The sequence below is a fragment of the Mesitornis unicolor genome, unplaced genomic scaffold (assembly GCF_000695765.1).
Source record: "Mesitornis unicolor isolate BGI_N332 unplaced genomic scaffold, ASM69576v1 scaffold29251, whole genome shotgun sequence".
In the NCBI taxonomy this organism is placed as follows: domain Eukaryota; kingdom Metazoa; phylum Chordata; class Aves; order Mesitornithiformes; family Mesitornithidae; genus Mesitornis; species Mesitornis unicolor.
Window position 1 is genome coordinate 1 of NW_010163591.1, and position 15670 is coordinate 15670.

Sequence of the window (15670 nt, forward strand, 5' to 3'; positions counted from 1 at the left end):
TCTTTTGTTTGTTTGTTTTTGGTTTTTTTTGAATGGTAGCTAGAGACCTCTGCTTCTTAGGGTTTCGGTCGGATTGGTTACTGAGAGGGACTGGAGCGGGCTTGTAGCTGTCGCAGGGTGCACAAATCCCGAAGCTGCAGCAGAAGGGAGCCGGAACAAAAGTTTCACCTAAGACTTGTATATCCTGTGTCTTTAAAAAATGGCTCCTAAAAGCGATGCCCTGCGTTAGGGATGAGCAGACCAGTTAAGTTAAAACTCAGAGTTTGTGTTTTACCGAAATATGGATTAGTTTTCTGAGGTGAAGTAACTCTCCCAGTTTTCTTTGTGTGTAGAAATTGGTTATAAGCTGTCTTTATTTTACAGAGATAGCAGGCTTGTTCTCTTAACTGTAAATTGCATGCAGCTTGGTGTTTATCTCCTTTTAAATGAGAGTATTTTAAATGCTATCCTCTTCTCATTGTCCCCAAAATAGAAGAGAGGAATACAGGTGTATTCATTGTTTTTTAATTGTCAGAAAGACTCATAGCTGATTGCCACCACACTCAACATGTACTAGTGTTTAAGACCCTGAGATGGACAAGTGTACACTGTTGTAGCACTGATACTTTTATATCTTGTGCTTGATTCCTATTTGAGGAAATTCACTGAACAGCATGTGAAGAGAAGTGGACACTTAGGTGTGATCATTATTTGGACTACCACAGAGAAATGTTTTTGATTTTGTAGTTATTGGTGTGATAACTTTGTTAGGTTTCACTTTTGTTGCTTCTCACCACAATGTTTGAGGTGGACTATACCATAGTAAAATACTTCATGTTTCATTCCACTGCAGTGCTATTTTACTTCTGATTTAATTCCAGATAACCTTAGCTACAGCCTCCATTAATTTTTACAGGTCCTTCAAGTCGCTTCGTAGGATGCAAAATCTGGAATGGAATATAGAGCTTTACATCTTTCCATTCTTGAAGGCACGCCTAGGTGTAACTGTCTCTGTCTTTTGAGGAAAGGTCAGACTTTTCTGCCTGAGTCAACTCCTCTCTGCCATTCCTTGTTTTTAATGCCCAGGCTACTGGGTAGAAACAGACCTCAGCTTCCTTGGTAGTGTATCTCCCCACTGAGGCTAAATTTTAATTCAGATTTTTAGGTCTCCAGCCCCCACATGCAGCTGATATTCCTGGAGATTATGTAAACTGGAGGAAAAGAATTCTCTTGCAGAGAAGTAAAACTAATTTTAGTATAATAAAACTAGGTTTTACTAAGTTAGTAAAACTAACTGCCAGCTCCAACTTGTCATTACCTGCTGTCATGGTTTAGGGCTGGGCTGGCCACTGAATCCTGGACAGATGCTCTCTATTAACCGCTCTGCCCTCCCCAGAAGGGAAGAGAAAAGAGAATAAAGGAGAGAGACTTTATGGGTTGGAAAATAAAACAAACAGATTTAATAAAACAATAATACTAATATTGCAAGATAATAATGTAAATAGGAAAAGAATGAAATATATACAGATATGTACAGATATATACAAAACCAATATAAAATCCTCCCCCCTCCACCTTTACCCCAATGACGAATACGTCACAAGAGGCTCTGCAGAGCAGGGCAATGGAGGAGTCCCAGACTGAACTCAGCAGCAAGTGGGAGCAGGTTGCAGGAACACATGAATCAGGATCAGATGCAGATGAACTAGCAGGGTTCTGCTCGGACTTTGGCCGTTGCAGGATCAAGACAGATGGAAGGGTCTGAGATGGAAGAGCTCCAAGGTGGAAGAAGGGTCGAGACCCTTGTGATCCCTTGGCTTTATATCGAGTATGACGTATGTGAGATGGAATACCTCGTTGATCAGTTTTGGGTCCGCTTCCCCCCCTGCCCCGTAGACACAGACATGGCACCCATGGTGAGACAACTTAGCCTTGAGCTTATCAGTTCACACTATCTGGGAAAAACATCCTACTAGGTTTCAGCAAGTTCAGCCACTTAAAAGAGACTGAGCTGAAAAGTAAAATCACTAAATAGAAAATTAGTTCTATTTAGCTCAAACCAGGACACAGGGCTGGAGAAGCAAATTAGCAAATCTGTGCTGGCCTAACTTTCTTTCCACTGTAGTAACTCTCCTGTGATTTATAGTGACCCATCATTTTTCTAGCCAGTGTTGCCTAAGGTGGCTTAAAGGTTGACCAAACTGCTGCTGAGGTGTTTTGCAGGGAGGAAGAAGGCAAAAGCAGATTCAAGGTGGTCTAGTTCTTCTTTAGTGCTGTCAGTTCTCCACCCTGTCAATATTTTGGCAGCTCGTTGCAGTGCAACTGTTCTTGACAGCATGGCCATTGGTGTGAAAGCCTGCTCTGGAGCTGAACTGTGCTGCACAAGCACATATTGATGTCACTACAGCAGCAGGAGTAGGGAGCCCAAGAGCAAATCTGAAAGCAGCCTCACCATGCCTATGCTGCTGTGGACAGACTGAGCTCTGTGTTGCCATGGATCAGGTGTGCTGCTTTCTGATGCGGGAACTGTCTATTAGAGTGCTGTATTCTTAAGGACCTTAAAGCGTTACAGTTCCAAAATAAGGTGTATGTCATTTAGCTGTAGCGGGTTATCTCCAGCATTGCACCATTTTCCTCAGTCTTCACAACTTCTACTTTGCCAGACATAATAATTCAGACAGATGAGCATTCGTAAGGCACTGATAAAACAAGCATTACACAAAACTAAAAGTAGTTAAGTTATTGAAGGAACTGCTTTTTTTTCCAGATTCAAAAAAAGGCATAATTTTGATCCTGGCTTCTGTTAATGTAGCGATCTTCTATGTTTACTGAATGTGTGTGTGAACAATGTTAACAGTCTTTTGTTGATTTTGAGCTTTATGATTGCTCCTGTTGTACACTTCTTACATGATTCTTAAGACAATAAATTATTCATCCTAAAATTTGTACAGTTTTCAAGATTTTAATGAGGAATCTAACAATCTGAATGTGATAAATAAGTGACATGAGTAACATGAGAACAGATCCATCAATACTACTACAAAGAGTGATCTAGGTCTTCCCAAATGCTTGAGTGTATTTGGTGTCGGAGTTTGTGGATTGTTTCTGGTATTTTCCTTTGCACTACCTCTCGTGCTCCACAGGGGGGTAGCAAAAGGAAATAAGAGAACTGCTAAAACTTCTTCAGAGTATGGGAGTTTACAAAACCATCTGGTGAGGAAGGCTTTCTCAGAAGTATGTGATGTGTAACAAGGACCACAGAGCCTCTGCTTGATAGAAACAAAATGCTTGATGAGCCAGCTAATATAATGGTTGAACAAATGAGGTCTCTGAATGGGAAAGTTAAGAAAAAGCTAGAATAAGAACAGTGGGGTGTGTTGTAGGAGGGGAGTGTGGTAAAATGGTGGAACCATACAGTAATACATCATGCCAACATGGTTCAGAGTTTTTTTCCCTTTATAAGCAACTCAGCCATGATGTGAATTCCTCACCTTACAAGTGAGACAAACTTTGCAACAACTGGTTGCATTGGAGAAAGGAAAAAGCAGGAGTATTTTTTCTATGTGTGATAAATGGTGACATTATTTTTAAATACCATTACTAGGCTTGAGATTGTGAAAAGCCTGACAGTCCTCATTCCCTCCAAAGAGCTAGAAGTGTTCTGAACTCAAGAGAAAACTTGACTTCATTAAAAACGGAATTATCCCTAGAAAGACAAAACCAAGATACTTTCCAGAAATTAAATAGAAACAAGAAAATTTTTCTTTAGTTGGAGTATGAGATCACAGGTTAGTTTAGTCTCGGTGAGAATATATGTTTCAAATTACCTTTTTTCTTCCCCTTTATTGCAAAAGAACTAAAACAGATGAGGAATGAGCAAGAACAAGAAACTGGTGATTACTAAAGCATGACAGGTGGTAATTGTGAGTCAGTTCATGCTTTCACACTACAAGTTGTATAAAAGCACAACATGGGACTTTTATCCTGATTTCGTAAGGAAATAAAATACTTTTTTTTTTTAAGTGGCTCTTTACTTTGCCCTCTCTTTTCCTTTTCCATTATGCTTTGAAACTGTTAGTCACTTTCATAAAAATTTGGGGAAAAGTACTTGAGGAGACTTAGTAAAAAAAGTAGGAGGAGCAGGAGTCTGTTAAGTTTTCACTTAGGGAACTTAGGTTGTGAGTCAAATAAAACCTGACGCTAGTGTGTCTACAAAGGAGACAGTGACACAGCAGCAGGCAGTTTGATTGAGGGCACTTATACCTTCTCAGGTACCAGACAAACTAATTGTAAGTATGTGAAGAAATCCAGCTCACAGGAGGTGTTGGCAGTTTCTTATTTCACTTGTGAAGATGCTGTTGAGCTATTTCACTTTTCAGAAGCTGTACAGAGACTGCTTACAGAAATGGGGAAGTTCTTAGATCTTGGCAAATCAACACAAAAACCTTCTGTATGTATAATACTATATAGTAATGCCTGGTATTCAGTATGGTGGTTATGTATAGGACTGTTTTTCCCCATGTAAACAAGAAGCCTTTGTTATAATATGCTTTATATAGGTATTTCTCACTCATTAGAGGCATTCCCAAATAACACTATTTTATTTTTAGTGGCTAGCCCAGCCCTAAACCATGACAGAATTAAATGATGACTTGGCACATCTTTGTGGATTTTCCATAGCTTTTAAAATTTGACATCTTTAAAGATGTCATAGTATAAGAAATAGGCAAATTAAATACAGTTGTTTAAAATTAGTCATTTGAAATTTCTTTTCTTTTTCATCTCAAGCAGAAAACACACTTTGTAGCTGCCTAATTAGTTTTTCAGAAATGCTGTTAAATGGAGTGTAATCACAAGATGACTAACATGTACTTTTCTGTGTAAGATCGGAATTATTGGTGGAACTGGCCTGGATGATCCAGATATCTTAGAAGTAAGAACAGAAAAATATGTTGATACTCCTTACGGCAAGGTCTGTATAACTTGTTTTTTTATTACTGAGACTTTTTGCTATTTTTAAGGATGTTTGTATGCCTTAAGAACTTTCAAACTGTTAAATGAATGCATAAAGGAGGTATTTTCACAAGACTACTTCCTTTTAGTTGCTATGTATTTTGTGATTCTTAGTTTGTAGAAACAAGGTATTACAAAGATGGTGTGCAAAGGAGACTGTACCTCTTCTCATTTGCAGACTGAATGAATTTACAAACTCGGTCCTGAATTTGCAATCAAGAGGGATAAACTGTATTTCAAATCTGTACTGTTTTGTGGCCTGCAGTATATATCAGATCACTTCAGGAACCTTTCTGAATTGCAGAGAAGTGTCCTTTAAGGTATACGGGCCACCATTTTCCCTGTAACCACTGAATTATGCTTTACACACCAATGCTCCCCTTACAGTTGTCACAGCCCACTTGGGTGGTAATTACTGAAGGATTGTGTGTTGGTAAATGTTCGGGCTCTCAAGGGAACAAATCTGAAGGCAAATCTAGGTAATGTCCTGGCATAACAGAATGTCAGTGCAGCACCCAGACTGCTCTCTGACCACCTTACTTGTGTCCAACTGTTCAAACTAGTTGTGTGTCCAGTACCATACATTGTATCTAACCACCAGCCTTATAAGGTAGTAAAATAGAGCTCAGGGGACTAAGTCAGAAAATACATAACAAATAAAAATTATCCACTATATTTGAGGGGAGAGAGAATTAAACCAATCAAACATTAGGATCTTAGTGGTTGTGAATGTTTTATTAAGAGGATATAAGTAACCCCTGCTTTTGATTTATCCAAATATTCACTAATTAAGGTCTGTAAACATCCAATAGTAGCGATGGGCAAAAGGGAGTGGAGTGGAGGCACTATACACAGTGTCAAGCGTGTTGTGAAGGACAATACCTGCACGCATTTATAGGAGGAACAGGCAAGACAGAGGAGGAGAGTGAGTTTTGTAGGTGGGAAATCAAGGGGGAGAGAAGTTCTAGTTGACAAAGGAGGTTCATAGAACTGGATCTCAGATATTCTATAATGTCATAAGACCAGGGGACTCCAGGTGCTTTGTAATTGCTATTGAAATTATATCTCGTGAATCTACCACTGTAAACTAGTACACATACAATAAAACATCTGACATATGGTAGCAAGAGCCATTTTATGGGTAGAAGCTTGCCAGAAAACAGTGCTGTGGTGTGTGATTGGAATCCATGCCTCCATTCAAAATGGTTTAAAGGGAAAGTAAAAGTGTGAAAATCAAGAGGAGTTTGTGTGTGCACCATTCAAGAAGGAGAAGAAGATAAAGATTAAGGAAGGAGAAAACATGATGAGTGAAATACTTTTGACTTTTCCACCATCCTTCAAATTCTGTAAACAAACTGTGAGAATGAAGGGACCCTGCCTCCTCCATTTTCTGTACCCTGCTCTCCTAACAGCAGCCAGTTCATCTGAAGTAGAATTCACAGGCTAAAGCAAAGCAGTTGCCATTGCATTCCTCATTTTTTGTAAGTCATGGATGGTCACAGTATGTCTCTATCTGGAGATTGCTTACAAAGCAAAAATTGTAGCAGATATTAACTGAAGCATTCGTATCCAGTAAGGATGAAACACACTTTTCCTCCCTCACAGGGGTCTGTTCAGATCAGACTTAAGGCACAGTGGCAGCACAACATTTGGGAGGATGTTCTTTCACAGCACTGGGATGCAACAGGATTTGGGTGGCCCAAATTCTGCAGTGCAGTAGGTGACCCACAGCAGTGTTTAGTATTACTGAGAAGAGTAGGAGTACCTGCAGGATGGCTCCTGCACAAGGGACTGGAAAAATCTTCCTCAGTCCTGCATCTTTGGTCAGTACAAAGGGCTTTTAAAGTTTCATTTAGGAAGCAGTTTAGCTACCATGCTTTTTCTGTGTTCTTCAGAATGCATCATTAATAGGGGAAAATAAATCTTGGTTGCCTGTTGTAGTTTATGAGGGGCCTTGATCAATGGAATTGCTGTCTGAGCTTGTGTGTTACGCATTTAGCATAGGCTTAACTTAAAGGAAAAGGCTTGTGAATATTCTGTCTCTATGTGTGTAGGGGGAGGTGGGGTATAACTGAGGTGTCATGGGAAGAACTTGAGCGTGGATTCTAGATACTGTGAGCTGAATTGGGACTGTCAAACTGACCTGAAAACTGCAGCTTCATGGGGTTTCAGTATCTGGGAAGGGGAGCACAGCCAAACAGCAAGGTTTTGTCCATACCCCCACTGGCTCTTTCTCTTCTTTCTGCCTGTAGATCTGAACTCCTAAGAGCACAGACCATGAGTCTGATGGTTGTTTCACAGATTCTCTCCTGCATAGAATCAGATTAACTTCACTGTGAATGCAGTTTTCATCCTCATGGAGCAACTGGTGGATCAGCCCTGGTGTAAGATGTTCAAGGCTTAAACCACAAGTTACAGTGCCATAACGTGCATTGAGTGGATTGAGTTGATTGACTTCAATTGAAGCAGAAACAAGCTTCACAGATTTATTTATATTAGGTGGTTTAATGTTTGCTTATTTTGCTGCTGGAATTTATTTAGCATTCAGGAAGGAGGTGTTATACAGGCTGCCTCTCATTTTAGAGCAGAGATAAGAAAAGCAGCTAAAGTGTGCATGTAAAAATTTAGAGGTTTGTGCTCTATGTTATTTTTTCTTTCTAAAGGTGTGTCTTCTTCTTGATTGTTACTGAAATAAAACCACTGTGATTTTTCTGTCATAAAGATGCTTTTTCAGAGAGCTCTGATCTCAGTGGAGAGAGAATCTGCCTGAAATTTTAAGAGGTAGAAGACTTAATCTAAATAAACCGTTCAGAATTCTGTGGTCTTTTAATTACTGAGAGAATTAAGAATGCAGCATCAAGCCTATTTAGCTCAAGTAAAACTGGGAAGAAGGAAAATAAATGCCAAAAGGAAAATGCAAGGCATAGTTAAAAAACGTATGTCCATTTCATTCTATCCTGTAAATATGCGGTGCACAATTCTACTCTTCTTAAATTTTGGTTTTTAACTGTTAAGTTTCTTCACAAGGACATAGCCAAAAGGCTTTTAGCTGAAAACCTTTCTGATTATGACATTCCTTGACACCTTTTATATTTGACAGCAATAAAATAGATGTTTCTTTAATACCGTTTCTTTACTTTTAGAAGCAGAATAATAGTTTACCTTTTGCTTATAAGGAGTCCTTGAATTGTCTTCTGCTTTAGCCTTCTCAAATCCTAAGAATCATTTAATAACTAAGCTTACAACATTAGGGAATGTGGCAATATCTTTTTCAGGTGAAATGTGAAAAAGTTTAAAGGAAACTAACATGAGAATTTTTGCAGTTCTTTATATTGGCATTGATCCTCCCATGATCTTTCAAGATACATAAGTAATATTAGTAAAAGTGCAGTACTTTAGTTTTTTTAAGAATAAATATGCTTACGGCTGTTAACATTCCATCCTTTCCTCCCTTGTCTGCTTCTACCATTTTCATTGCATTGTGAAGAATACCCTAAACCCTTTTGGCATCTTATCTCCAGATATGGAAATTTTTGTTCTCTTATAGGATGAGAAAATAACTTGCAACAGCATTTATCTTCTTCATTTAATTTTGAAGCTTTATTAAGCTTTGTTTAGAATATACTTTCAGTTAGATTGTTTTACTTTCTGAATGACAGCTTTCATCAACTTGGTAAAATATCTTCCTGTTCTAGAAAATTATTTTCGGTGCCCCTCCTGTTTTTTTAGTCATAGGTGTATCCGACAGAGTGGAGGGTTTCCACCTTGCAAATGAGCTTCGTGTTCTTGCATCAGGAAAATCAAACAATGGGACGTAACTCTTAAGCTCATCTTCTGCCTCCCCAGAATGATGTGCATAATTTGGTTTCTAAACTAGATCACAGGTTAAATGAAAGCCTGGCGAACCTATGAGACATTTTTCCATCTCAAGTTTTCCTTATATTTGTATTTTGCATATTCATGCTATTCTCTGTTTCAGCTTGCTTCTGAGGTGAGAGCAAGGAAAAAATTAAGCACCACATGAACAATACTTTATACATATTTGTGTTGCAGGCAAAGGGAATTTATTTTGTTTGTTACTGTCATAATTTAGAGTTAACTGCCCAGGGTTCTCTGCTTCCTTTTCTGTTTTGCAACATTGAGTAATATGTATCTGACTTGGATTTTGTGGAAGGGGGAAGTAGTTGAATACATGTATGAATTAGTAATGTTTGAGAACTTTTTATTTGGCCTTTTTACTTTTACTTAAAAGTACTCTATTAGAGTTTTAAATTCAAATTGTTCCATTGGAATTTTTTATTATTTTGTCAGCATTTCAAAGCTGCCAACTACCTCTGAGATAATAGTGGAGAGGTACAGAAGTGGAAAGAATGTGTGGGAGAAAGACTGGAGCAGAAGCAAACACTAGCTCTGTTACATGGTTAACACAGAGTTTGAAACTTTTGTATCTTTTACTTCCTTGTAACTTTGCACATACTGATTTTTTCTTACCTCCTTTCCTTTAATGACCCATGGTGCAGTGTCTGCAAATTGTAGCAGTCATATGCAAGAAAGGAATTCAAGCAGTCACCTGGCAGATGCCCTCAATGTGTTCTGTGGAAATCTGTATAAAGATGACAACCAGTCCTGTTACACGACCACTCTGAAGCCTTTTGAAGTGACTGGGATGGCAGTGGACAGAGCAGGAAACCCTGGCTGGCTCAACTACATTTTGAAACCTGTTGGATTTCAAAGCGGTTGTGTTATTGCTGCATCAGCAGTGAATGCCAGAATTCAGTGGAGTTCTGGGGCGGGGATGAATATGAAGTAACAGTTAAATTGCACCTTTTTACCCCAAATCTTTTGGAAATTGGTACAAACTTAAATCTATTGCTTGCAATAAACTTGAATCTGTCACTTGTAAAGCTAAGGTTCCAGTCTTCAACTTACTGATCTTTACTTTTCATTTTTACAGGAGGGAAGGAATTTCGGCTGAAGTCCTCTTTAGTTTTAATAGTGTTTTTGTACCCTGCTGTGAGCTAAATTGTGTGTTTATTACTTCAGGCAGCAAATGTATGCTCTCAGAACAAAGCAAACCCAATAAACAAAACCCCAAATGCTTATTATTGCGAGCGGTCATTGTTATGGAATGTTGCAACATCAAAATGCCTTGGCAACTAGACAGTAAGGGTTTTGGCCTGTGTGAAATTTCGCTCTTAAAGCTGTGTCAGGTTCAGAAGAGTATATATAAAGTGAAGTAAATACATGAAACATTTAAATGTCAACATGTTAATATTAAATGGGTACTTTTTAATATTCAAAAAGACAAACTATACTACCATTCCAAAAATAAATTTTCTAGAACATTCCCTTTATTTAAAAAAAAAAGTTATAAGCCTGTGTCTGACAGAATTTATACCTACGTGATTAAGTAAATTATGGTGCTTTGAAGAAATTTCACATTTGAAATTACCAAAAAAAGCTGTGCAGAAGGGAATGGAAAGTGGTATTTTTATTAGAAATTAGTATCTCTAAAATGCAGCTATACAGCACTCACTTATTACTCTTTTCTAGATCTCTGCAAATTTTCATGTGTGTAGTAGAATCAACAGCTCTAAAGTGAAATGATAATTGAAATCATCCGCCTGGCATTAAAGTACAAATAAAACTATCAAGTAGCAAGCAACAGAAATTTTCTACGTGCAAATGTGTGAATCCTTCCAGACACTTGCAAACTTGTGATTAGTAAATAAATCATAATTTTGTTAATAGCTATTTCATGTTTAAATCCCAGACCGTGGAAGGAGAGATTGGCACAGAGTGGCTTCCAGCTTTATATTTCTTCTACACTGCAGTGAAATGCATGCAGCTCTGAACTGGCAGGAGAAGCAGCACATCCAGCTGGACCACTGTTCAGCACAAATGCAGTTTAGCATCTAATTAACAGAGGCCTTACATATTTTAACAGAAAAGGAAGCTAGAAACATTCTGTATTTCAAATCCCTGATGCATATAGCCCAGGAGCAGAACACAGCCCACAGAGGAGTTAATTTGTTGTAGTGGCAGTTGATGACTTGGGAGCCTGCTCCTCTTGGACAATATGACCATGTCCAAGGCACATGTCCCAGCTGGGCAGCTACAGATAAAATGCTGTACCTTCCTGGCTGGCTGGTTATTGAGGAGGAATGCCTGTTCTCATTGCTTAGCTGTGAGAGCAGAGTGCATGCTGTTTCCTGGTCCCTGGACTGACCAAATACAACACTGCTTCTGCCACTAGTGTACCAAAAGTTCTCTGTCATTTCACAGCTCTCTTCCCAGAAGTAAGGATCCCAGCAGCAGGGAACTGAGAGTTTATCAGAAACTTGGCAGGGAGTGAAGGGTGGGTTGGAGGAGTCTAGAACTCCTCCTCACACCTTCAGTGTGAGCTAGGGGGCTGTGGTAGAAAGAGGACAGATAAGAGATTGAGGAGTGTTATGGAAAGAGACAGATTAAATGTGATTTCTGTTGGGAGGGGGCTTAGTAGAGTATCGCACCTGTTTAGCAAAAAGCAACCAAAGTTTACAGGAAAGAGATGCTAACAAATTTAAGGGCAGCATGTACATTGTTTCTTTTTTTCGTATTTTTCTAGCAGTGTTTGAAATACTGTTTAAGAATATTTCAAAGTATTACTGTTTCAGAAGTGAGGAGTGGCAACATTAACATTAGTATGAACACAGAAAAATTGTGATAATCCTTCTGGTGTCAAGTTTGATCTTCTTGTTTGAGATTGTTTTACTAATCTGTCATAACAAATTAGAGTCTTATTCTCAGCTGAAGAAAATGTGAGACTACAGTGGTAACCGGTGTTTCCTTTCATAACTATCCTGTTTATTTTTAAGTAGCAGTTAAGATTTCTAATGCAACTGTCAGGCTGTAACTCATTGTTATGTGCTTGTTTTGCAGCCATCAGATGCTTTGATATTGGGAAAGATTAAAAATGTGGACTGTGTGCTGCTGGCAAGGTAAATGAGCATTTTAAGGGATTTTAAAATGTGTCGTTACATTTTCTCAGAAGTTTTTTCTTTTTACATTGAGTTAACTGAATTTTTACTCTGACTTCATCTTACTCTGTATGGTTGCTAGCAAAGTCTAGAAGAAGTCTGGAATTTTTAACTTAAAAATAATGCCCTTTCATTGAGTCCTGGCTGTTAACTTTATTGCTTGGGAGGCCATCCTGTGTAGTTCTTCCTCCCTGGGTCATTTTTATTTAGACATCTTTTACCGTATTTAGAAGAGACACTGGAACCAGGATGTGCAGATAAGTGCATGGAAGTTTCACACTAATACAAGTGCGGATATCTAAAACCAACATGCCACTAGATTAAATGTTATAAGAATGTTGACACAGTTCTCAGCATCTGGAAAACATGGGCAGAGCCAGGTGCTTGATAAGGGTCTGTCAGCAGTCCCAGACAAGTTGAGGTGACGAATAAAGTCCATTATCTATGCAGGGAGTCCAGGCCAGAGCAGTAGGCGATGGGACAGAGGCAGGGTTGGAGACAAGGCTGCAGCGTGTGTCGGAAGTCCATCCAGAAGACAGGTCTGGAAACAAACTACGGCATAGGTCTGAAAGCCATTTAGGAGACAGGGCTGGGGTCAGGCACACCTGTGACATAGCTCAGGCCAGGAGTGAAGGCTGGGGCCTGAGCTTGGGGACTGAAGCACCAAGGTTACAGGCACTGGGTGTTTGGATGGAGGCCCAGAGGGAGGCTAGCCAGGACAATTACAGCCCAGTGGTGCGCACTCAGGACTCTGAATCTTTTCATGCCAGTATTTTTCCATTAAGCTGCTGACTGTTACAATCTCTGCAACTATACTTCTGTCTGTGGTTTTACTTTTCTTATCTTGCATGGACTTTGCCCATGTATTTTATCATACCTAGACACCATTCTTCTAATTTTCTCAAATGAAATTCTAAGCCAAGATCTCATGGCTGTGCTGTATCAAGAGTAGGCTTGCAGATGACTGAACAACCCACCTGTGGCTTACATTCTCACTGGGATTTATGACCATTCACATACAACCCCCTTATTAATTCATTTTTGGGGCTAAGGTACCTGCAACTTAACTTTCTGTTTTGGGAAAAATAACAGAGTTGCTCGTGAATGCCAGATTTAAAAAAAAAAAAAAGGCATGTATATTCTAGAAGAGGATTATGATAACATTAAACAATGAATCTACATGCCTAGTAGCTTATGAGAAATAGTGACAACATGGGAATCCTGCCTGATAATGCTTGGTCGTGTTGTGAGCAACTCCCAGTTCCCAGTTGATGAAGTTCTTAAGACCTTTTGGTCTCTGTGAAAGAATCAGTTGGGATATTAAGTTCTTCCTTTCTTATTATATGGTTGAAAATAATTTTCAAATGTGTTTAATCATTATGTGAGTGATAAACCTCTGTAGCAATGACAAAGATAGCACAAAAGCTTGTGCTTGTAAGAAGTATTTCCTTTGTGAAAATATATACTGCAACAGTGGGAAGTCATTCCTCTGATCTATGAAAGATATCAGATCATTTTAAGAACAAAGAGAAAAATGTGATTATTCTACTTTCAGAAGGTGACAGATTAAAAATGTGTGTTCTTTCTGGTTTTAATTTCCTGTGATGTGCTACTCTTTTCCAGGTAGGAGAACACAAACAGCACTTCTGAGCAGAAGATTTAGAGAGGCATATATAAATCTTACAGATTTGTTGTAGTGTATGTAAGATTTAATTTACTATACCTGGGTTTTCAGAATCTATGGAATGGACAAAATTCAGAGAAAAATGCTTTTTGTACTCTTGAAGCTGCTGAAGTATATTTGCATTGTCATTTCAAGATACTTTTCATTACAATCTTGAACTTAAAAGTTAAGAAGTAGAGATGTAGTGTTCTTAAATAAAATACTGAAAGAACCTTAATATGATTAGAAGAACAAGCTACACTGGAAGTAGCTGAAAGTTCTACTTCCAATGTTGTTAGGGAAATTACATTTCCTGGAATTCTCTTTCTCTGTAAGAAAGGCTATTTCAATCTGATTTATTTTACCCTTGTAACATGTATCTTTCCAGACACGGAAGACATCATACAATTATGCCATCAAATGTTAATTACCGTGCCAATATCTGGGCATTAAAAGAAGAAAATTGTTCACATGTTTTAGTGAGTACTGCCTGTGGTTCATTACGAGAGGAAATACAACCTGGTGATCTTGTCATAATTGACCAATTCATTGACAGGTGAGTAACACTTGTTTTTAGTTGTGTTCTTGGTTTTGGGGAGGAAAAAAGAGGACAAATGGGGTTAAACAATAACATGCTAATGTTAATTTTTTGTGGCATGAGGTAATGGCCTAATTTTTTATGGCAAAAAGATTCATACAAGAAGATGTGACAGGAAACGGGAATGAGATTACAAGTTCAGCTCTATCAGATACAGAAGAAATATTGGGCTTTGAAGAATGACCTCAAATGAAGCAAAGTATAGTTCCCTGGGAGGAGTCTTCTGAAGAGATCTGTTCTCAGATGTGGGGGAGGAACACAGATGAAAGCACAGACTGCTCTAAGAATCTGAAATGAGATGAAGAGATGAAAGAAAGCATAGAAGGAGTCAGGTAGGAAAATGTATGCAGTAATAATGAGGCTCTGAAGAAGAGTGATCAAATGCAACAAAGTGGGAAAAGAGAGGAAATTGTTTTTAAACAGAGAGAGAAGCTAACAGTTTTTGTTTGCTAAGAGTTATAAAGACATAATTATTTTCCAAAGTCTCTGTACTCCAGTCAGTGCTCTCCGTCTTGATTATCTGATGTTTAGAAAAATTCAAGCAAACAGGGAAAAAAAAGCTACATTTAAAAATCACCAAATACAACAAATATTTCAAAAATATAGTTGTGCATTTTAAGAGGTGAACTATATCTAGAAGTCTTATTTGGGTATTGCACCCAATTTTAAGTGTTCGGAATGGTTTATGCAGCTTCTTTGTGCTTTTGTGGGGCCGCTGGCAATATTTCAGAGAACAATATAATCACTTAAGTTGGAAAAGACGCATAAGATCATTGAGTCCAACATACTGGAGCAACTCTCCTATGAGGAAAGGCTGAGAGGTCTCAGACTTTTCAGCCTGGAGAAGAGAAGTCTTGGGGCAGTCTCATCAGTGTGTATAAATACCTGAAGGGAGGGCACAAAGAAGACAGAGCCCAGCTCTTTCTGTTGGTGTCCAGCGACAGGACAAGAGGCAGTGCGCACCTCGTGAAACACAGGAGGTTCCCTCTGAACATCAGGAAATACTTTTTTCACTTTGAGGGTGACCATGTGTCATGCTCACTTTAAAAGTGAGCTCTTTTATCCCAGCATGCCAACAGAGTGATACAAATCACTCAGGAGGATATAAGCAGTATATTTTACTAAACAAGATACATGGCCTGGATTCAAACTTTTAAACCCCTATGCGACAGAGCACCGACAAGAAACCAAAACAGCCCAAAGTTACCAGAACAGTGTGCAACTCAACAACGCTGTAACAATTTGATTAGAAGAACCAAGAAAAGTTTAGGGACTGATACTGCCATAATTAGAACCAAAACCCCAAACCAAAACTGCCAGCTACAGCCTGCTGGCAGCCACACATGAAAAAGGGCAAAAGGTAAAGAGAATGAGAGAAAAATGAGAGAAAGAGAGAAA

At 38.7% G+C, this 15670-nt stretch overlaps 1 protein-coding gene across 1 annotated transcript; it reads left to right on the top strand.

The window, feature by feature from the left end:
• Window positions 1–1564: 1564 nt before the first annotated feature.
• Window positions 1565–14234, top strand: LOC104535052 (S-methyl-5'-thioadenosine phosphorylase-like). Its single transcript, XM_010194023.1, has 4 exons — window positions 1565–1645; window positions 4865–4951; window positions 11914–11972; window positions 14063–14234. Exons 1-4 carry the CDS (start codon window positions 1565–1567, stop codon window positions 14232–14234), a joined length of 399 nt encoding a protein of 132 aa, XP_010192325.1.
• Window positions 14235–15670: the final 1436 nt, after the last annotated feature.

Excerpts from the sequence above, each read along its gene's own strand:
- LOC104535052 (XM_010194023.1), top strand. The coding sequence starts at position 1,565 with ATGACGAATACGTCACAAGAGGCTCTGCAGAGCAGGGCAATGGAGGAG. Across the intron at positions 1,646-4,864 it reads TCAGCAGCAAGTGGGAGCAG|ATCGGAATTATTGGTGGAAC; the intron begins GTTGCAGGAACA and ends TTTCTGTGTAAG. Across the intron at positions 11,973-14,062 it reads GACTGTGTGCTGCTGGCAAG|ACACGGAAGACATCATACAA; the intron begins GTAAATGAGCAT and ends GTATCTTTCCAG.